The 23,210-nt window shown below is 39.3% G+C and overlaps 1 protein-coding gene across 2 annotated transcripts in view; it reads left to right on the top strand.

The window, feature by feature from the left end:
• Positions 1 to 7,123: 7,123 nt before the first annotated feature.
• The window catches only part of TRPM7 (transient receptor potential cation channel subfamily M member 7), a 102,240-nt gene continuing 86,153 nt past the window's right edge, over positions 7,124 to 23,210 (top strand). The window contains exons 1-2 of one of the 2 annotated variants that reach the window (XM_045529156.1): positions 7,124 to 7,408; positions 21,865 to 21,944. In XM_045529156.1, the coding sequence (XP_045385112.1) occupies positions 7,406 to 7,408; positions 21,865 to 21,944 (83 nt within the window). In that variant the 5' untranslated portion in view covers positions 7,124 to 7,405. The remainder of the gene's footprint in view (positions 7,409 to 21,864; positions 21,945 to 23,210) is intronic. The other variant, XM_045529165.1, reaches the window with a different exon arrangement.

Here is a 23,210-nt window from a genome sequence, read left to right as displayed (position 1 = left end):
AAATTTGAAATCTGAAATGCTCCAATGAGCATTTCCCTTGAGTGTCATATCTGGAACTCAAGTTCCAGAATTTGGAGTGTTTTGGATTTGGAATTTTTGGGTTAGGGATATACAACCTGTATAATCTTATGGGACCACCATCATACATGCAGTTAATTGTTGACCAAAACATCATTACACTATGAAGAACCAAAGAAGGCCAGGTGCAGTGGTGGCTCACACCTGTACTCCTAGCACTCTGGGAGGCCAAGGCAACAGGATCACTTGAAATCAGGAATTCAAGACCAGCCTGAGCAAGAGCAAGACCCAGTCTCTACTAAAAACAGAAAAAATTAGCCAGGCATTGTGGTGCGCGCCTGTAGTCCCAGCTACTCGGGAGGCTGAGGCAGGAGGATCACTTGAGCCCAGGAGTTTGAGGTTGCTGTGAGCTAGGCTGATGCCACGGCAGTCTAGCCCAGGCAACAGAGCTAGACTCTGTCTCAAAAAAAACCCCAAAAGTGGCTAGACCTAAGTGCTTATATACTAGGTTGAACAGTTGAACAAAGAGGGCAATTATGGGAAAGTAACACGGAAGGTAAAAGTTAGTTTAGTAAGGTTTGTTTGTACAGATTTCTCTTGGCTTCAACTCTGTCTCTGGTGGTTAGAATGTTTCTTTCCTCCTGGTATAGACAAGTATCTTTCACATGGGAGTTTCATCTCCTACTTTCAGGAAGAAAAAGAGGAGATCAGAATGCTCCCCCCCTTTAAATCTAATCTGATGATTTTTTTTCTTTTTTTAAATTTCAAAATATAGGGGGTACAAGTGTTTTTGTTACATGGATACCTTGTATAATGCTTAAGGCAGGGCTTTTGGTGTGCCTATCACCAGAACAGTGTTCACTGTACCCAACAGGTAAGTTTTCATTGCATACTCACCCTCCCACCCTCCCCTCTTCTTGGTTTCTCATGTTCTTTATATCACTTTGTAGAATGCCCTTCTATTTTTCAAGTGCTTTTAGCTCAACCTAATCAATACGCCAAAGCAGCATATTTGGGGTTGACATGTCCTGAAATCCTTCATATAATAGTTTCAGTGCCCTAGAAATACCCTGTGTTCCACCTGTTTATCTGTCCCACCCTTCCCCAATCCCTGACAACCACTGGCCTTTTTAATGTCTCCGTAGTTTTGCCTTTTCTGGAATGTCATATACATATGCTCCTCAACTTACAATGGAGTTACATTGTAAGCTGAAAATATGGTAAGTCAAAAATGCATTTAATGCACTTTACCTACTAAACATCATAATTTATCCTAGCCTACCTTAAACATGCTCAGAATACTTACAGTTGGGCAAAATAATCTAACACAAAGCCTATTTTATAATAAAGTACTGAATATGTTATGAAATTTATTGAATACTATGCTGAAAGTAAAACACAGATTGGTTATATAAGTACTCAAAGTACAGTTTCTATTGAATGTGTATTGCTGTCCCCCCTTGTAAAGTCTAAAAATTGTGAGTTGAACAATGGTAAGTTGGGGACCATCTGTAGTTGGGAATCATGCAGCAAAGTAGCTTTTCAGGTTGACTACTTTCACTTAGCAATATATATTTAAGGTTCCCCCATGTCTTTTCATGGCTTGTTAACTTATTTCTTATTTTGTTCAATAATATTACATTGTGTGGATGTATCACAGTCTGTTTATGCATTCACTTACTAAAGGACATTCCAATGTTTGGCAATTATGAATAAGGCTGCTATAATCATTTTTGTGCAGGTTTTTGTGTGTACATAAGTTTTCAACTCATTTGGGTAAATAAATACCAAGGAGCACAATTGCTGGATTGTATCATAACAGCAGGTGTAGTTTTGTAAGAAACTGCCATGTTGTCTTCCAAAGTGTCTATACTATTTTGCATTCCCACCAGCAGTGAATGAGAGTTTCCATTGCTCCACATCCTTGCCAGCATTTGGTGTTATAGGTGTTTTGGATTTTGGATTTTGGCCATTCTAATAGGTATGTAATGGCATCTCCTTGTTTTAATTTGCAAATCCCTGATGACATATGCTGTTGAACATCTTTTCATATGCTTATTTGCTATCTGTATACTTTGATGAAATATCTGTTTAGGTCATTTGCCTTCTCTTCAGTTTTTTATCTTCAGATTTTTTTAGTTGGGTTGTTTTCATATTAAGAGTTCTTTGTATATTTTGGATACTAGCCCTTTATCAGATATGTATTTTGCAAATATTTTCTCCCAGCCTGTGGCTTATCTTTTCATTCTCTCTCTTTTTTTTTCTTTTGAGACAGGGTCTCACTCTGTTGCCTAAGCTAGAGTGTAGTGGCATCTTCATAGCTCACTGCAGCCTCAAACTCCTTGGCTTAAGCAATCCTCTCGCTGGGACTACAGGCACGTGCCATCACAGCCAGCTAATTTTGGAAAATTTTTTTGTAAAGATGAGGTCTTATTATGTTGCCCAGGCTGGTCTTGAACTCTTGGCCTCATGCGATGCTCCTGCCTCAGCCTCCCACAGTACTGGGAGGCATAAGCCACTGTGCCCTGCCAGAGTTACATTTTTAGATTCTTGCCTATCAGAGGGTTCATTTGTTGCTTCAACAAATATTCATTAAATGCCTGGGTGCTAAATGACACAGACTGAGTAGGCATTTAAGATGGATACAGTTATGATCCTCATAAAATTGCATGTTAATAGGGGACTGGCAAGTAAGTTGGTTGAGTACAATAGGATAAATGCTGGAATAGGGAATATACAGCATACAAGGGGAACATATAAAAGTTGTGTGTGTGTTAGGGAGGGAATAAGATAATTTTTGAAAGAAAGGACTTACAGGTTGAGTCCTGATAATGGATATTTGAAGGGGAAAGAAAAGAGTCTAGGAGAAGTGACTAGAGGTAAGACTGGAAAGACTAGATGGGATCTAAGGTATTTGGACTTGTTTATAAAAGGAACAAGAGCCACTGAAGGTTTTTTTTTTTTTCTTTTTAAGACAGGGTCTTCCTCTGTTGTCCAGGCTAGAGTGTAGTGGCATCATCATAGCTCACTGCAGCCTCAAACTCCTGGGCTCAAGCAATCCTCCTGTCCTAGGCTCCTGCCACAGCCTCCTAAGTAGCTAGAACTATAGGCACAAGACATCATACCCAGCTAATTTTTTCATTTTTTTGTAGAAGTGGGTTCTCGATATTGCCCAGGCTGGTCTCAAACTCCTGGCCTCAAGCAGTCCTCCTGCCTCCACCTCCCAAAGTGCTAGGATTACAGGTGTGAGCCACCACGCCCAGCCACCTGAAGGGTTTTAAGTATAGAAGTGATTTAAGGGTCATTCTTACTAAATTAGTTCTAAAGAAGAGGATATTTGGGTTTATCACTTGAATCCTAGGCCTCTTTATCACTTAAAAATATTGACATAACTTGGTTATGCCTTTCTGCCTTTGTTTGAGTGTTTTATTTGGAATGCCCTTCTATATATACCGTTCCACTTCTTCCTACAAGACTCAGTTCAAATTCTACCTGCCTCCAAGCTTTCCAAATATACCCAATTGGTAATTAGACTCTACCACTGCATAATGACTTATTTGTACCACAATTTTATTAGTTATATATTGCTACATAACAAATTATCCCCAAACTTAGTGGCTTAAAAGAACAATAAATACTTTTTATTTTGCACAGTTCCCAAGGGTCAGCTGGGTGCTTCGTTTCAGAGTTTTTTTAGGATACAAGATGTCAGCTTGGGCTGCAGTCATCTAATACCTTTTTTGCAGTTGAAGGTTTTCATAGTGGCTTACCCACATGGCTGGCAAGTTGGTACTGGCTGTTGGCAGGAAGTCCCAGGTCCTTGCTACGTATACCTCCTTACAGGGCTGCTTGGCAGCTGGCTTTCTCCAGATTGAGCTATCTAAAAGAGCAAGGTGGAAGCCAAAATGTCTTTTATGACCAAGCCTTGGAAATCATACATCATCATTTCTACAATACTACTGAGTACCCAGGTTGGCCCTATTCAATGTGGGAGGTCTACACAAGAGTAAGAATACCAGGAGGTGAAGAACATTGAGGGCCCTATGGAGGCTGGCTACACAGCAATTTTATCATTTATCTTCATTATGAGTTAGTCTTGCATCTGTCTCTGACTCACTAAACCAGTGTTTCTCACCCCTTTTTTTTCATTATTGCCCCCTTATGGAGTCTTTTTAAACATATTATTCCTAATTGCATCCTCCCATGAAATTTTAATGACACAGATATACTGTATATTTGCTTTTGTATGTGTATCTGTGCTTTATATATAAAAAGAGTAATATTTTTCACCCCCCCAGTAACAATTTTCACTTCCTTAGGGCGATATCACCCTCTTTGAGGTTGAGAATGCCTATACAAGACTGAGAGCTAAAAATGCAAGAGAGTTTTTGCAGTACCATGCCTTTTCATTGTTTCATTCTCATAGCACTTTGTCTAGTGCACTAAACAGAATACAGTAGTAAATGTTGAATTGTTGTAAATAATTGGGCAAGACAGAGAGGAACATGAATATGTGGCCCAGTGAAAATGCAAAATAGACATGCCATTAACCAAAGTGGAAACAGAGCCCCTATGGCAAAGAAGTATAAGCAAAAGAGGATTTAATAAACATTTTCTGAAACACTGAATTTATTGATCTTGTCATCACTGAACAGTGAATATGACTGTTTCTGATATATTCTTAGGCATTCAATACTTTTTATTATTATTATTATTTTTTTTAGAGATGAGGTCTTACTATGTTGCCCAGGCTGGACTGGGATGGCTACTCACAGGGATAATCCCACTATTGATCCGCACAAGAATTTTGATCTGATCCATTTCTGACCTGGGCCAGTTTACGCCTCCTTAGGAAACCTGGTGGTCCCCTGCTCCTGGGAAGTCACCAAATTGTTACTGAACTTAGTGCAGACACTTGATCAGCATAACACACTACAGCTCAGAACTCCTGGGCTCAGTCAATCCTCCCACCTCAGCCTCCCACGTAGCTGGGATCACAGGTGCATGTTACCACACCTGGATCAATAGATTTTTTTTTTTTTTTGAGACACAGTCTCACTCTGTTGCCCAGGCTAGAGTGCCGTGGCGTCAGCCTAGCTCACAGCAACCTCAAACTCCTGGGCTCAAGCAATCCTCCTGCCTCAGCCTCCCGAGTAGCTGGGACTACAGGCATGTGCCACCATGCCCAGCTAATTTTTTCTATATATATTTTTAGTTGTCCAGATAATTTCTTTCTATTTTTAGTAGAGATGGGGTCTCGCTCATGCTCAGGCTGGTCTTGAACTCCTGACCTTGAGCAATCCTCCCACCTCGGCCTCCCAGAGTGCTAGGATTACAGGCGTCAGCCACTGCACCCAACCAATACATATTTTTTGAATGAATAAATTCATTCTCCAGAACCGATTGCTGATTGAAAGTCACCATGAGCTTCAAGGCTGTCTGATTACCTGAAAATTAAGGAATTTATTTTAATTTAAGTTTGATTAAAGATAAACCCTGTTCCCTATTTCCAACTCAACTAAATGCTCCAATTTACCAAAGAATTCTGGCTAAGTGTCTTGTTTCATTTCTACATCATCCAAGTAAGGGGTGAAGCATTTGTGGGTACAAAAAGGTCAGAGTGGCAAAGTCCAAAGGAAACAAAGTACTCATTCATCTTCTATTTCTATTTTCCCAGTTTGTCTCCACCTTCTAGATTATAAATTCCTAAAGGCAGGAAGTGTGTAGGCCCAACTGAAATCTAGAAAATAAACATTTATTGAATGCATGTATAAATCAGTCAAGATCCCTGCCCCAAGGGGCTGACAACCTTGGATGACACATATATTATTTAATAAAACATATTTAAACTTTGGTCCTGCTGGACCTGCCAGATGGGGAAGGAAAACACAATACCAGAAGACTATTCACAAGTGTGGTCAACGCTTGTTAGGAAAAACAGTGGGTTGATCAGTTTTGTTGAAGATTCCACTTCAGCGAATTGTGGGTCATAACATTTGAGAGGTAATAATTATGCTGAGCGAAAGAAATCAGGAGCCTCCCCGCCATCCATATTGTATGCCAGTATATAGAACTTCAGCATGTGCAAATTTATCTGTAGTGACAGAAAGCAGATCTGTAGTTGCTAAGAGATATGATGGGGAAGGACAGGATGGACACATTATAAAGAGCAGGGAGTAACTTGTGGGTGAATACATTCACTACCTTGATTTTGGTGATTTCATGGGTGTATACATTTGTCAAAATTATCAAATTGTACATTTAAAAATGTGCAGGTTGTCAATTATTCAATAAAGTTGTCTTTTGAAAAAAGATAAGATAGAATCAGATCATAGAGGGTCAGACTGAGGAACTCTTGAAGTCTTTGGGAGCAGAAAGGCTATGTGTATAAAGCAATGCTCTAAGAAAATTAAACTGATTGTGGTCTTCCGAGTAGACAGGGGAGAATAACGTTCAGTAAACTATCGCTAATAGCCAAACCTGGGCTGGTGTGACAGCAAAGGAAATGGACAGACGAATAGGCATGTATTAGACCCAGGGAACAACCTGCAGTCTTTGGTTCAGAAGGTCTGTGGTGTGTGCGTGTCTGTGGGCGATGTCTATCTCTGGAGGGAAAAGAATGGCCTATAGTTACACCAACAAGAATTTTTACTGGCAGCAACAGGAGAGGCTAGAGGAAGAACATGATTTGGGGTAAGAAGATGACTTCGCACTTCGGCCGAGGAGACAGTAATATTTAAAGCCGCTGAGACACAGAGAGGGGGCTGGGACACTAGTTCGCTCGAGCTGGCAGGCAGAGGCCAGGCCGGGTTAGCGGAGGTGAGACCACGCCACGACTCCACGCTGGGTCCCGGACGCCTGGAACCTTAACCCTCCACCGCTGATTCCTCAAGTTCCCGGAGCTGAGGCCGAGGTTTGTGCAAGCCCCGCCCAGGTATCCAGCGGAGATCTGGGGAGAACACCCCCGGGGACACCGGGGGTGGCGGGGGCGGGGGCGGGGGCGCTCGTGCCCGGCGCGTGCGCGCGGCGCCCAGGGAGGCGGCCTGGACGCGAGGGAGCGCGCGCCCTTCACGTGACCCGGCCCGCGGGCGGCGACGCACACGACGCGCCTCTCACGTGGTCTGTCTCCAGCCCCGTCGCCGGCGGAGGCGGGCGCGGGCGCGTCCCTGTGGCCAGTCACCCGGAGGAGTTGGTCGCACAATTATGAAAGACTCGGTTTCTGCTGCTAGCGCCGGAGCTGAGTTAGTTGTGAGAAGGTTTCCCTGGGCTGTCCTTGTCCGGCGGCCCCTGCTGCCGCCTCCGGAGACGCTTCCCGATAGATGGCTACAGGCCGCGGAGGAGGAGGAGGTGGAGTTGCTGCCCTTCCGGAGTCCGCCCCGTGAGGAGAATGGTACTGGACCCACGCAGGCCCGGGCGGGGAGTGGTGCTGGGGGTTGCAGGTGGGGACGGGCAGGACCCGGCAGGCAAGTAGAGGGGGGAGCCGCGGTTTAGGGGGCGAAGGACCCCCGACTTGCCTTGAGGCTTCCGGATCTGCCCTGGCGGGACGGGTGTGCAGTTCGCCAAGGGGTGCGGGGTGGTAGCAGGTAGCAAATCTGGCGCGACAGCTTGTCGCGGGAATCCCCTGCTCTGAGACCGGGCTCCAGGAGGGCCTCTCGAGGCGGCAGAGGCGCGAGCTGGGGACTGCCTGGCCGGCCTGAGCCGAGCGGCCGCGGCGCGCAGTCTGCAAGCTCCGCATCTCCTGGGAGCGCGGTCCTCCTGGCGCCGGTTGCTGGCAGATAAGGGAGCCAAATGCTCTCTGCTCAAGTTCAACATGGAAAAAAAGAGGGAGGGCTGAAGGGGTACAAAAAAGGGGTAGAGGACACGGATTCGGAGCTGTGCCTTGTTTGCTGCGCAGCGGATACTCTACAGGTACATTTTCTTTTTGGAGCCGAAGGGGAAGGATTTGGCAGTATTGACGGTAGATCTGGTTTGGAGTAGCAAGAATTAAGGATGAGGAGGGGGCGCTGCTGTGGGGATCAAGGCGATGTACTGTCAAGATTTAATCGAACTACTTCGTTGCCCCAGAGAAAGGTTGGTCGTGTTTTAAACCGAAAGGTGGAACGGAGAGAGGGAGGCGGTGCATTGCAGCTTTTGATAGAGTTTTTTTTGTAAAGGCCAGGAACCAAATTTGAAGATTTTTTTTTTTTTTTTTTTACAAAAAAAGTTATTTAGATCAAGGACTTGAAGAGCAGGGGAGGTATTTCTGGTCAGTACTTGAATTTGATAGGCTTTATGCAAACAACTCTCCCTCTACTGGAGGCTGGCAGGTTTACTCCAGAAGCTAGTTCAAGTGCCGTACAAAACTGAAATAGGAGTTTTTACTTATACGACAAATGTAGTTATACTTTGAATAGTGAATCTTTCACTATTTTCCACCTTCTTTGGTAATGTAAAGTCAATAAAAACTTCATTTTATCATTTTCATAATGTTAAACAGAAGAGTTTAAGTCCCTTTACTGGCCCTGCATTTTTAAAATTTAATTAATTAATTTATTTTTATTTTTTAAGAATTAGAGACCGCGTATGGCTATGTTGCCCAGGCTGGATTTGAACTCCTGGGCTCAAGCATGTAGCTAGGATTACAGGTGCTCACCACTGCAACCAGGCTGGCCAAAATTTTTGAATTTCTTTTTCCTTTTTTTTTAATGAAGGCGTGAGGGGTTGTGAGGAGGGGTGCTCAGTTGCCTTGTTTGTTTTTGTTGAGACAGAGTCTCACTCTGTTGCCGCGGATAGAGTGTAGTGGTGTCATTGTAACTCACTGTAACCTCCAACTCCTGAGCTCTAAGCAATCCTTCTGCCTCAGCCTCCTGGGTAAGCTGGGACTGCAGCCATGCGCCACGACTCCCCGCTGGGTTGTTTTGTTTTGTTTTGTTTTTTTGTTTTTCCCTTTTTGTAAGGATGTGGTCTCCCTCTTGCTCAGGCTGGTCTTGAATTTCGGACTTCAAGTGATCCGCCTGCCGTGGCCTCCCAGAGTGCTAGGATTATAGGCGTGAGCCACCGCACCCAGCCTAAATTTTTGAATTTGCTACTTAAATGGATTTGAGGGAATCTATGTGGGGAGGGGAAGTTGAATCAGAGCGCTTTGTTTTAAAAAAACCAAGCCATTAATACTGACAATTCAGTGATATGTCATTTTCCTTTTTAGATGGTAAATATTACACATTTGAACATATTATTTAAATATTTAAAAGAAAAACTTTCAGATACATTAGAAAATGGAAGTGAAGATGCTTTATCATCTTCAAAGCCGTTCATCAATTCCTAATGTTTGATTAGAGCAACAGACTTCTTTGTTTCTATTGAAAGTCTGTAATTTCGTAGCCTTACTTCAGGTGTCCTTCTCAAATCTGATCTCTTGCCTTAATTAGTCTTGCTGTCTACATACTTGAAACAGCTTTCAAAAATTAAGATGTGGTCCAGGTTTCTCCTGTTTCTGCTGCCTTTCCGCTTATGGCCAGTCGTTTTCATAGCAGATACACTCCCCCAGACAATATATTTGTCTACATAAATAGTGTACCACTCTTGGCACATAGTCTGAATTCAGTATTGATTGGACATGCTGTTAACAAACCTGTTGATTCAGCAAGGAGAAATTCTCACTTTAAAATTTGAGATTAAGAGTCTGGTTTTAGTTTTAACACTAAGTCTTGATTGCTGTTGAATTGTGTGATTTTCATTACAATTTCCAATTAAGTTTTTAGGGTAACCTACAGCTGGGGTCCTTCATTCAATAATGATTTGTTCAGCTTCCTCAATTTTTAGGTAAACAATTGACCTAAAAGTTCACATAAGTACATTGCCTTCACACTGCGTAATTCTAACTGTGAACTATTATTTAAGGCATTTGCTTCTGGTAATCAGTTTCTACTTGGACATTAAGAGCATATACAAATTTTCTGTGCTTTAAAAAGCTGTAAAATGCATCAGCCAACTGACTAAAAAACAACACAAAACAAACAAAATACCAAGAAACAAGTTAAAAAACCGGAGCAGAATCAAATTTTGTAAAAATTATCTATCATGGCTACTGGAAAATCTTGTTTTATTCATTTGCGGTCACTTACTTAGTGATATTTTCCAAGCACCGTGATAGGCACTGGAGAGCCAAAGAAGTGTTAGACAAGTCTACATTCACATAGTTCACATTCTCATTATTTATTTAAAAAAAACTGTCCAGTGGAAGGTGCATAGTTTACTTCATAAAATAAACATTTAATATCTACCATGTTTTAGGCACTGTGATAATAGCCTTGAGGGACAATGTATTAATAGTTATGCAAAAAATAAAAGGATACTGTGATACTATTGTGTAGATTACTGTGAAAGTGTAGGGTAGTCAGGGAGAGAGAAAGAAAAATCTGGGTAGGCTGGCAGAGGAGCTACTGGTTAGTCTTGTAGAATTAATAAGAATTGGAGTTAACCTGGAAATAGAAGGGGTATTGAATTGATTGTTTTAGTCTAAGGGAACTGACCTTTAAAGAAAAGAGCATCTTTAGTTTTTTCTGGGGACTGCTACGTAATACTGTACATAGTTTGGAATGAGTGGAGTATGGAACGATAAGGGTTACTGGGGGGAATATTATAAAGATAGGCAAGTCAGGTTGTGGTCTCTCATGCCTATAGTCCTAGCTACTGGGGAGACTGAGGTAGAAGGATCGCTTAAGCCCAGAAGTTTGAAGCTGCAGTAAGCTCCAGCCTTAGTGACAGAGCGAGAGCCCATCTCATAACAAACAAAGAGAAGCAAGGACCAGATTTCAGAAAGTAATGTATGTCATGTAGAGGGTTTGGGTTTTATTTTGGAGATGCTGGGGACCCACTTAAGGAAATTTGGTGTGTGGTTAAACCAAAAAGAGAAAGACTTGTGAGAGGAGGCTATTGCAAGACTCTGACAAATTTTGTGGGCTTGAAATAAAGAATTAGAAGAAAGAAGGAACAGAGTAAGATGTTTAGGAGTTAGAATTTTCAGAACTTGGTCACTTTTGTGGAGTAATGGCTCTAAATTTGTACGTGTAAATGTTGATAGTAACTGGGCATAACATGAAAACGTGATAATTGGACTTATTACTTAAAATGTGCACATGTAATATTAGAAAGCAATACTTAAAATATGCATTTTAAAACATTTTAAAATGAAGATCTATTGAAGCAAGCACTTGCAAAATTTAAGTTGGAGAGTTATCTCTATATTTTGATCTAATGCTCTGATATTCTGTCTTTAACATTCTAATGTGAGGGGTTTCCAACATAAAAAGATACATAGTAAAATGAAAATATCCATTGACCAGTTTCACCAGTTTCAAACGTGAATTTTGTCTCTTCTGTTATCCCTCCCATTTCCCCTCAACTGGGTAATTTTAAAGCAAATCCTAGACATATATCATCTATAGATATTTTATTGTTTGTATGTCTAAAAAGATAAGGACTCTTAACCACAATACTATTAGCACACCTAAACATTAATACCTTAATTAAATACTTAGTGTATTTCTCTTATTGTCTCATGTTTTACTTATTCAATTTGTGTAATTCAGGATCCAAAGAATTCTGCATATAGTATTTGGTTGATAACTTTCAGTCTCTAGCACCCTTTTGGGTTTTTTTTGTTGTTGTTCTTGTCATTTACTGTTTGTTTGTTCAAAAAACCTGATTATTCATTTACCTTAAGAGTTTCCCACAGTTTGTATTTTGTTGAATGCATCCCTACAGTGTCATGTAACATGTTTCTTCTCTGTATTTCCTATGAACTAGGGGTTAATCTAAGGACTTGATCAGATTCTAGTTTCATATTTTGGCAATACTCATAGGTGGTACTATGTACTTTCTGTTGCATTACATTAAGAGGCACATGTCCTCTAGCTGTTTTTGTTTTTTCATTTCTTTTCTTTCTTCCTTTTCTTTCCTTTTTTTTTTTAGACAGAGTCTCGCTCTGTTACCCGGGCTAGAGTGAGTGCCGTGGCATCAGCCTAGCTCACAGCAACCTCAAGCTCCTGGGCTTAAGCGATCCTACTACCTCAGCCTCCCGAGTAGCTGGGACTACAGGCATGCGCCACCATGCCCGGCTAATTTTTTCTATATATATTTTTAGTTGGCCAGATAATTTCTTTCTATTTTTAGTAGAGATGGGGTTTCGCTCTTGCTCAGGCTGGTCTTGAACTCCTGACCTCGAGCGATCACCTGCCTCGGCCTCCCAGAGTGCTAGGATTACAGGCGTGAGCCACTGCACCCGGCCTTTTCTTTCCTTTTTTTTTTTTGATGTTAATGTTGACCAGTGGGTGGGTTCCTGTTGTCAGCCACCTGATCTGTCAGTTGTGAAGTTCTCCATTGGTCATTCATGTGTTAGTTTTAGTAGTAGTCTTTTAGTTTTTGCCATGGGTCCATTATTTCATTCTGGGTTCTTCTTTCCGCTTTCCTTTTGGGGAACCTTTCAGCATAAGCGTAAATTGCACTTTGGTTTTTTGCGGGGAGAAGGCAGGGCTGAGTGCCTGTTTGTTAAATGTCTGCATTAAGTTTGGTACCTGGAAGCACAATTCAGAGTGATTGAGATTAGTTTACGATTTAAACTTTGACTATTTATGGAGATTTGAACTGAGTCATGTGAATCAATAAAAAGAATTTAGATAGGTGTCACTTTTAGATGGTGCTCTGCAATTATTAGTTTGTGAATGTAGTGTTTGACTTGGAGAATTGGATCTCTTCTAGTTTATAAAGAATGCTTGGTTCTGATTTAAATTAAGTTAGTACTTTTAAAGATTTTGTTAATTCTTTGGTTTAGTTCATTTTAGATTTAGAAAATTGCTCTGGGTTCATTTAAACTGTTTTTGAAGGAGTGCAATGTTTAGTTTTCTGACCATATAGAGGTTTTAGAACCCTGTTGAAGGAAATTGTGGTGTTTGGAGGTAACCAGTTTTTTGAAGTTGGTAGACTTGCCTCTTGACCTAAGCATCTTTGCCAGGTCACAGTCTTATGAGCATCACTGTTACCTTCTCTGTTTGTAAAAGGCAGATGATAATCTTTCCTCTGTTTGACCTCAGGAGTAATATTAGGATTAAAATCTGTGAAGCACTGCTTGTCCCTCTTACCGTCATGTAAATATGTTAATACCATAACACCTCAACTGTCCAACTGCCAACTTCTGGAAACCTTAACGTTTGGAAGCCCAGCTTCTCATGGAAAGTAAGAAAAAAGCTTTTGAGCCAAGTAATATCAGGAATATAGCAACCTTGAGACCAAAGTTCACTGTTAGAAAAATATGTGCAAAGTGAAATTTAACAGGATTAGTTTTCTACTTTCTGCTCACAGTTTGGCAGTACACTGGAAATGATAGGGGGAAAGTTATCTGAGAAGACGACTATTACTATAAGGAGGAAACTGGAGAAATGTTAATTAGACTGGGAAGATAAGGCTTTAGAACATGAACCAATAGTTTTCTTAGTCTTTAAGAGTAAAATTATTGTACCCAATACACAGAAGGTACTCTGGACTAAGAGAAGTGTGTATAGGCTTTAGACAGATTTTTGTATTAGCTAACATTGTATCAACATTTAGCTGTGGCCATTGTTCTAAATGCTTTATACATATCAATTACACATATTAATCCCTCAAGAAAACTTTGTGAAATACATAATCTTGTTTTCTATATCATTTATGTATAAAGAACAGAGGAGCGAAAATCACTTGCCAGAGGTCACAGGGCTAGTAAGCAGTAGAGTAGGTGTTGACCTGCCAAACTACAGAAACTTAAAGAAGGCTTTTTTGATATTCAGGGGCATGTATATTTGTGAGATCACAAATGACAGGTTTTTTTTTTTTTTTTTTGAGGCAGAGTCCTGCTTCTGTCACCCTTGCTAGAGTGCCGTGGCATCAGCCTAGCTCACAGCAACCTCAAACTCCTGGGCTCAAGCAGTCCTTCTGCCTCAGCCTCCCAAGTAAGCTGGGACTACAGGCACGCGCCACCACGCCCGGCTAATTTTTGGTATATATTTTTAGTTGTCCAGCTAATTTCTTTCTATTTTTTAGTAGAGACGGGGTCTGACTCTTGCTCAGGCTGGTTTCAAACTCCTGAGCTCAAACGATGCACCCACTTAGGCCTCCCAGAGTGCTAGGATTACAGATGGCAGGTGTTATGTTAAGTAAAAAAGTTAAGGTTATTTTATAAAATGTGTTAACTTAAAATTTTGTTATACCTTATTTTCTTTGAGTGATACGAAATCTGGTAATATTTCCTTTACTACCAGATTTCTGTATATTAACCTTAGGACAGGTTATTCACAACTTGGCTGCATACATTTTATTTTGACAAAGTGCAGAGACTTACTACTCTGAGGGGTTCCTCAGTAAATTGGAAAAATCAAGTGATATGAAATCTGGTAGTATTTCCTTTACTACCAGATTTCTGTATATTAACCTTAGGACAGGTTATTCACAACTTGGCTGCGTACATTTTATTTTGACAAAGTGCAGAGACTTACTACTCTGAGGGGACCCTTAGTAAATTGGAAAAATCATTAAATAGATTTCTGGATGGGTGTAATTCTTTTTTTTTTTTGAGACAGAGTCTCACTCTGTTGCCTGGGCTAGAGTGCCATTGTGTCACCTCCGCTCACAACAACCTCAAACTCCTGGGCTCAACGAATCCTACTGCCTCAACCTCCCGAGTAGCTGGGACTACAGGCATATGCCACCATGCCCGGCTAATTTTTTCTATATATATTTTTAGTTGTCCAGCTAATTTCTTTCTATTTTTTTTAGTAGAGATGGGGTCTCACTCTTGCTCAGGCTGGTCTCAAACTCCTGAGCTCAAACGATCCATCCACCTTGGCCTCCCAGAGTGCTAGGATTACAGGCATGAGTCACTGCGCCCGGCCAGGCTGGCTACTTTTTAGATTCAGTGTGCTCAGTCTTTAATTATTTAATATGTTGGATCCCAACTGTGTGGCATGATGTCAACTGCTCACAGTCCTCTTCATCAAACATTTTGTACCCCACAAAACTTGGGCATTATTGGTCTTAAACAATCAGGGTAGCAGTATCCCCAGATCAGCAAGAAAAGCAAAATGGACAGAAAATAGGGTTGGATATAATAAGACTCTATTTACAAACATGGTCATGGTCTGAATTGGATTCAATTTTTTAATATATAGAACTTTTCTACTGTCATTCTAAAGATGCTTTTCAATAGTAGCTTTAAAACACTCTCTTAGGGTTCACATCTGAAATGTTAATAGTATCTAATTATAAATTAGTTAAGAAATTGTGATTTAAAAAAAAGTGCAACTCTAGAGTCTGAAAGAATGCCGGAAGATCAAATCTATTGGACTCTGATAGGGGAAGTCAGAGAGTGCCAGCCAATTTCAACATTTTGCTTTGGGCTAACCTTATTTTGATTATTGTCTGTGTCAGCCTTAGCAGGCATGCTGACCTGTGTACAGATTCATCACATAAATCTGAATTTCTAGGTCTCTACTGTCATTTAATTTTTTTTAAGTACATCCGTTTTATTAGTAGGCAATTGCCAGTTAATTAGATGGCCTTTCTTTTGAATGAGTCACATTTTCCTGTGTCTTTCTATGTGTAGTAATTTTGGAGTAGATATTGGATATTGTGAGTGTTACCTTGTAGAAACTCTGGGTTCTGTTTATAGTCTGAAGAGTATAGTTGGTTTTTTTTAAAGTTGTTATGGACTGAATGTTTGTGACTCCCAGAATTCATATGTTGAAGCCTTACCCTCCAAAGTGATGGTATTTGGAGATGAGGACTTTGGGAGGTAATCACGGATAGATGAGGTCATGAGGATGGGGCCCTGGTCTGATGTAGGATTAGTGCCCTTAGAAGAAGAGATGCCAGAGAGCTGGTTCACTCTCTCTCTACCATGAAGCCATGGCTTGTGGGCAGCCATCTTAGAGCCCTCGCCAAACACTGAAACCTGCTGGCATTTTGGCCTTGAACTTCCGCTCTCCAGAACTGTGAGAAAATAAATGTTAGTTGTTGTGCCACCAAGTCTGTGGTATTTCTTGTGGCAATCTGAGCAGACTAAGGCAGTCATTGATTAACTTGATTGTACTCAAACTCCAAACTCTGTCTCTCCTACAGTGGGCAGCAGAAATGTCTGTTCAGTTATTTAGCTGGGCTACTTGGAGGTCGCTCCAAGTATACATCATACTTAATGGTTCAGCCAAAGGTTTGTGTAGAGTTAATGTGCTGCATTCAGGACTCCTTTTCTGTGACTCTCTATTTTGCAGAATTTTTCTCATCACTTTCCAGCTGCTATTGTCACCTTAAACTGGGTATCCTGGTTCTTTAAGCCAATGTAAGACTGTGAGATTTCTATTGGTATTTTAGCAATAAGCTTTTAAAATCTGGAAACTCACTCAGGCCTGTTGCTTTATTCTAAGTACAGACTCCATCTAGTTGCTGCTTGCTTTCGGTAGCTCTTCAGTGCCTTTAAGTCTTTTTTTATCTTTTGGGTTTATGGTTGTTGTCTGTGGGATGATTAGTCTAATAGGACCTACTTCTCCATAGCTGGAAGCTCCTTTCTAATTTTAATATATAGAATCATAGAATATATTTAGTTGTAAAAAATATGTTGATTTCCACATGTTACCTTGAAGTAAAAATTTGTTTTAGGAATCTTTAAGTTTATCCCCAATTTTTGCCAGCAGCACCTAGGCAGGAAGGATGTGCTGGTACTAGTGTTTGGAGGGGGACATGTGGTTAGGTTTATTTATAATATGTGTGCCCCTTATTGCTGGTAGACTGATAAGAAAAATTTATAATTTATGGAATTTTGAAGTGATAACCACCATGGTTGAAATTTGACTATGAGGCAGGCATTGTGCTAAAACAACTTGCATGGATCATTTTGTTTAATCTTCACAGCAATATTGTGAAGTAGATACTGTTATTGTCCTATTTCATAGGTAAGGAAACAAAAAAAAGTTCAGAAACTTACAGAAGATTGCACATATAGTAAACAACAGAGCTAGGGTCCTAACTAGATTAATCTGAGTCCAGAGTCTGTGTTTTTTAGCTACTAAAGACTACTAAGTGATCTTTAAGATTCCTTCCTTTACTAGCATTCTGTGGATATAGTTAGTTTTTACATTACCTGAAACATTAAGTTTATGAATTTTCAGATTTGTATTTCTAGCTTGCCACCTCTTGGTAAAATTTGGCAATGCAACCTAGCAAAAGAAGAAAAGCAAAGCATAAAACTAGAAATCTATATATATCTATATTTGTTATTCAGGGCAGATTTGATTGGGTAACTGATAGCAGAGCAGAAATTCAGAATTTCAAAAACTCTAAAAACTTTTTTATCTTTAAGTGGGATTTACAAATTTCAACTGGAATATGTAACTATTGGGTATGTGAAGCCAATCCTTAATGTAACAAGTGAAGGCCCTAAGCAATGATAATGCTATGTGTGGGGAAAATATATTTATATTTGGCTGTTACACAAACAGAATAAGAGATAGTAAGTTGATGAAATAAACAAAATTGGTGAATAAGGTAGGGGAACCTGTAGTCTTGAAATAAACTAATGTCATTGTATGTCCCTATAGGCACAAAATTTAGTAAAAATTTATGAGCATAGGAGTGACACAGTTTAAGTGGCTTTTAGCAAATTGCTTTGCTAAAGTTTTGGGTAGATCTTTCAGTTAGAAACTACTATGGGGTGTAGTAGAGAGGATGATACATTCAAAGTGCTGAAGGAAAAAAAAACCAAAACTGCTAACCAAGAATGTTATAATTGGAACAGCTGCCCTTCAGAAATGAAGGAGAGATAAAGACTTGTTTATCCCAGACGAACAAAAGCTGGTCGAGTTCACCACCACCAGAGCTGTCTTACACGAATATTAACAGGAGTTCATGCTGAAAGAAAAGGATGCAGATTAGTAACACGAAAACATATGAAAGTATAAAACTTCACTAGTAAATAAATCATTTGTATTTTTAGTGTTAAGGTTAAAATACAAAACCACTAAACATACTAGCAACAAATAATTTGTTAAGGATATACAATATAAAAAGATGTGAATTGTGACATAGAAAATTTATTAGCTTAAAATAGCCTGTTAAAACTATGTTTTTGAAACAACAAACAAAGCATACTACTAGAGAAAATCATTTAATCACAAAAGAAGACAGCAAGAGAGGAAGAAAAGGACAAAGAATCTACTAAAAAAACTAGAAAACAATTAACAAAATGGCAGTAATATGTCCTTACATAATTACCTTGAATTGTAAATGGATTAAATTCTCCCATCAGGCCAGGCACAGTGGCCATGCCTGTAATCCCAGCACTTTGGGAGGCCAAGGCAGGAGGATTGCTTGAGACCAAGAGTTCAAGACCAGCCTGAACAACATAGGGAGAGCCCATCTCTAGAAAAAATAGAAAAGTTAGCTGGGCATGGTGGCACATGCCTGTAGTCCCAGCTACTTGGGAGGCTGAGGCAAGAGGATCACTTAAGCTTGGGAGTTTAAGGTTGCAGTGAGATATGATGATGCCATTGCACTCCAGCCTGGGCAAGAAAGCAAAAAAAAAATAAAGCAGCTCTTTTTTTTTTTGAGACAGTCTTGCTCTGTTGCCCAGACTAGAGTGCCGTGGCGTTAGCCTAGCTCATAGCAACCTCAAACTCTTGGGCTCAAGTGATCCTCCTGCCTCAGCCTCCTGAGTAGCTGGGACTACAGGCATGCGCCACCACACCCAGCTAATTTTTTTTTCTTTCTATTTTTAGTTGCCCAGCTAATTTCTATTTTTAGTAGAGATGGGGTCTCACTCTTGCTGAGGCTGATCTCGAACGCCTGAGCTCAAGCGATCCTCCTGCCTCAGCTTCCCAGAGTGCTAGGATTACAGGCATGTGCCACTGTGCTTGGCCATGGTTCTTACATGTTTAAAGGCTTAAGAAGCAAAACAAAGAACATGTGACAGTCTTAGGTCCAAAAAACCTAAAATATTTACCATCTGGGCCTTTATAGAAAAACTGGTGATTCTCCATTTAAGGTAGTCATCCTTCTTTAAGAAGTGGGGAAGTTGAAGGAAGCATCAGTTGAAGGGAAAGCTGTTCATTTGGGCCCTGATAAGTTGCATATGTTTTTGGAAAATAATTGTAGTGGTGAAGGAAGAATGAGAAACTAGGACTACATTAATAATAAATCTGTAGTGTTTAGTTTCCATAAGTTATTATGGTAAACTATAGAATTTAGAAATCATTTGTTATATCCTATCCACTCCTTTGCTAGTTTAATTCCCCAGTGCGCCTCCTCAAGAAACTATGGTGGCACTATCTTACTTTTTAGATGTCTCCTTGCTAGATTAATCTTTATAAAGAGAGCTCTAATAATTTTTATGTTAAATGATACTTGGGATTCATTTTTTTTTGTCCCCTATGTAACTATCTCTTCAATAAAAATGTCAGTGAAAATATTGCTACTTACTGTTAGTAGGTAGGCATAAGCTATGCATAGTACTTACAGGTTGAGTATCCCTTAGCTTAAATGCTTGGTACCAGAAGTATTTTGGGTTTTTTTCAGATTTTGGAATATTTGCATATACATAATGAGATATTTTCAGAATGTGATCCAAATGTAAATATGAAATTTATATATGTTTCATATATATCTTATACTGATAGCCTGAATATAATTTTATATACTATTTTAATAATTTTGTGCATGAAACATAGTTTGTGTTAAGTACCTAATGTATGGAATTTTCTACTTGTGGTGTCATGTTGGTGCTCATAAAGTTTTAATTTTGGAGAATTTTGGATTTTGGATTTTAAAATTAGAGATGCTCAGCCTATACCTGACTTAATTTTTGAGTATTTCAGTTAATAAATATCCAAAGTTTTGCAAGTCAACATTTAATACCTAACATTAATTCTTACATACCTAACCTCACCCTAGTTTGAGTAACTGTAGTCAGAGTTGCTTCAAGCAGGCTGTTGCTGAACAGAATAGGAGAAAGATAAGGGTTATCAGGTTTAATAATTAACAACACCATTTAGGAGAAGTACGTTAGCCCTTCTGTTCTTTTTTCTTCGTGTCCAGACAATTATGTACACAGAAATCACACAGGAATTTCCCTTTTGAAAGTAATTATTTAATAGTATATTTCTACTCATCAGTTTCAAAAAGATGTAAGAAAGGTGGCATATTTAAAACCACCTTAAATTTTGAAATGCTTATTTTAAATTTCTAGTAAAAGCAGAAGTTTTGGAGCCATGGGAAACTATTAGCTGTGTGATGTTGGACAATTCCTTAACTTCTATGTCTGTCTAAGTTCCTGCATCTGTAATGTGGAAATACTAATAACGTCCACTTCATAGGATTATTGGGAGCATGTAAAATGTTTAGAATAGTGCCTGAAAGTACACTATCTGCTAATTAATCTCGTTGTATGCACTTTGGGCAAAGAGTTAACAAGACCCCTTGCCCTGCTGCCTGAGTAACTGACCTTTGTTTAACTTCCTAGCTCTGTTTCTCTGACAGCCTTTTAAGAATACAGTGTCAACTGTTTTAGGCAACATTTTAAGTGTTGCTTGTGGGTAAATTGTATGTGGTTTGGGAAACTAATAAATATCTGGTAATAGGCTTTGGGTTTCCCTGGGTGTAATGAATCCTGTAACTGGGCACATCCATCACAGGGATTTGGAAGCTGTGTCTGTGAGTTGGTTACAAGAAATGATGGCTTTCTAGATTCATCCATGTTGTTGAAATGGCAGGATATTGCTTTTTTAAGACTGAATATTATTTCGGGGTGTGTGTGTGTGTGTGTGTGTGTGTGTGTGTGTGTCTATCACAATTTTAGCTGGACACAGAAATGAGATACTGTGTGGTTTCATTTATGTATGGAATTTTAAAAAGTCAAAAACACAGAACCAGAAGAGTAGAACGATGGTTACCAGGGGCAGGAAGTGTAGGGTGTGGAAAATGAGGTTTTGTTTAAAGGGTAAAAACTTGTAGTTATAAGATGCATAACTTTCAGAGACCTAATGTACAGCATGGTGACTACAGTTAACAATTATGTATTGTATACTTGAAATATGCTAAGAGAATAGACCTTGGCTGGTCACATTCACTCACACCTGTAATTGTAGCACTTTGGGAAGCCAAGGGGGAAGGATCATTTGAGGCCAGGAGTTTGAGACAAGCCTGGGCAACATAGTGAGACCCTATCTCTACAAAACAATAAAAATAAAGTAAAAAAATTAGCCAGGCATGGTGGCGTTGACCAGTAGTCCCAGCTACTTGGGAGGCTGAGACAGGAGGATCATTTGAGTCCAGGAGTTCAAGGCTGTAGTGAGCTGTGATCGGGCCATCCACTTAATTTTATAATTTTTTGTAGAGATGAGGTCTTGCTATGTTGCTCAGGCTGGTCTCAAACTCCTGGTCTCAAGAGATACTCCTGCCTCGGGCTCCCAAAGTGCTGGGTATTTTTTATAAATGTTAAATCTGACCATCACTTTTAATTGTATTTTAAATGGCCCATATCCCATGATCATACCAACCCCTCTTGTGGTTTTTGGCTCACAGTAGGAATCTCAAATTTGGCCTCCTTCCTCTTTGGCTATTTCAAGCAACTGTATTTACATAGCACTGTTGATTTAATAATCTAAATCACATTGGATTTAAATGGAATTATTCTGATGTTTTAGGTGTGCCATCATCAGTAAGAGTATAGTATATAGTAAATAGTGAATTAAAAAATGACATAGAACAATTTTAATGTATTTATTATGAAGTTATTTTCTTTTTATTTAGTGGGTTAACTTATAAACCATCCTTTAAAACTTTTTGCTTTAGTCCCAGAAATCCTGGATAGAAAGCACTTTGACCAAGAGAGAATGTGTATATATTATACCAAGTTCCAAGGACCCTCACAGGTAAGCATACTTATGTTTCTTCTGGGATCTTCTAGAAATTACATGTAAATTATATTGCTATTTATTTATTGAAATCGATTGTTTGTAGTTACTATTAATTGTGTAATGGTAGAGAGACTGGGAGAAGGAAAACAGTATTAATGAGATAACAGTATTTTAGGGTTCTTAATGACATTTACAGCATAAAACCTCTTCCTCAAAGTGTTCCCCATGTCTGAACTCCTTCAAATCATGCTAATATATTATAGAGATAGGGTAGTTAAGGCTCTCTTTTTGTAACTGATTCACTGATACTGAGAACTTAAAGATGTTTATGTGTCTATTTATTGGGTATCTACTGAGTATCCAATACTATGGTTCATATTGAAGAAACCAGTATGAACCTAATAGTCACTCTTTTTGTTTACCAATATATGAATACAGATCAACATTTACTGAAAAACCTATCATCAGAGACTGTGGGCATCTTGGATCATCCTTTTGGTCTTTAAAATGGCTTTGATGATAGAAAATATTTATTTATTTATGCAAATGCTAATCTCTGTATCATTCCACTTTTAGTGTATGTGCTGCCGAGGTGAGCACAGATAATAGAAATAATTTAAAAGTAAAGAACATTAACTAAAATTCAGGAAAATGTTGATCTCACAAGGTATTTACTTAAATATTTTTGGTAAAATTTCTTTTTCTGATGCTTAATTAAAAATAGAAAAAGCTTAAACAAGAAAATCTAAGATATATTAATAGTTACTTCCTGACATATAGAGCGCTTCTCTCCATGGGCACTTAGAAAAAATTAAAATTAATTGACAAAGACATTTATAAGATTTTTGGATCTTATATTTCTTATCTCCTGTCAAACCTTGTTCTCCATCCAGTTACCTTCTCTGCAACTTTTACTTCCATTAGGTACATTACTCTTACAAAAACATAGCAAAATAGTTAATTTTTTATTAACTGATACCTCTTTTATGTTACAGAACTTATCACTGTTTTGTCCATAGTAAATATTGAATGGATCTGTCACATTACAAACACATTCCCATTGTAATGTACATGATAAATTTTGAAAACTTTTGAGAAGTAGAAAGTTGGCTCAGTGCTCAGAGTTTTAATACATCAAGATAGTCTTTTTCTTTCCCTGCCTCTGGCTCGTAGTAGCTGAAACTACAGGCATGCACCACCACACCTGGCTGAGACAGTCATTGTTAACATTTCGCTGTATTTACTTTTAATTCATCTTTTCTCAGTACATGGCTTTTGTTT

Source organism: Lemur catta, chromosome 1 (assembly GCF_020740605.2).
Source record: "Lemur catta isolate mLemCat1 chromosome 1, mLemCat1.pri, whole genome shotgun sequence".
In the NCBI taxonomy this organism is placed as follows: Eukaryota; Metazoa; Chordata; class Mammalia; order Primates; family Lemuridae; genus Lemur; species Lemur catta.
This window is presented reverse-complemented; position numbering and strand designations above follow the sequence as displayed.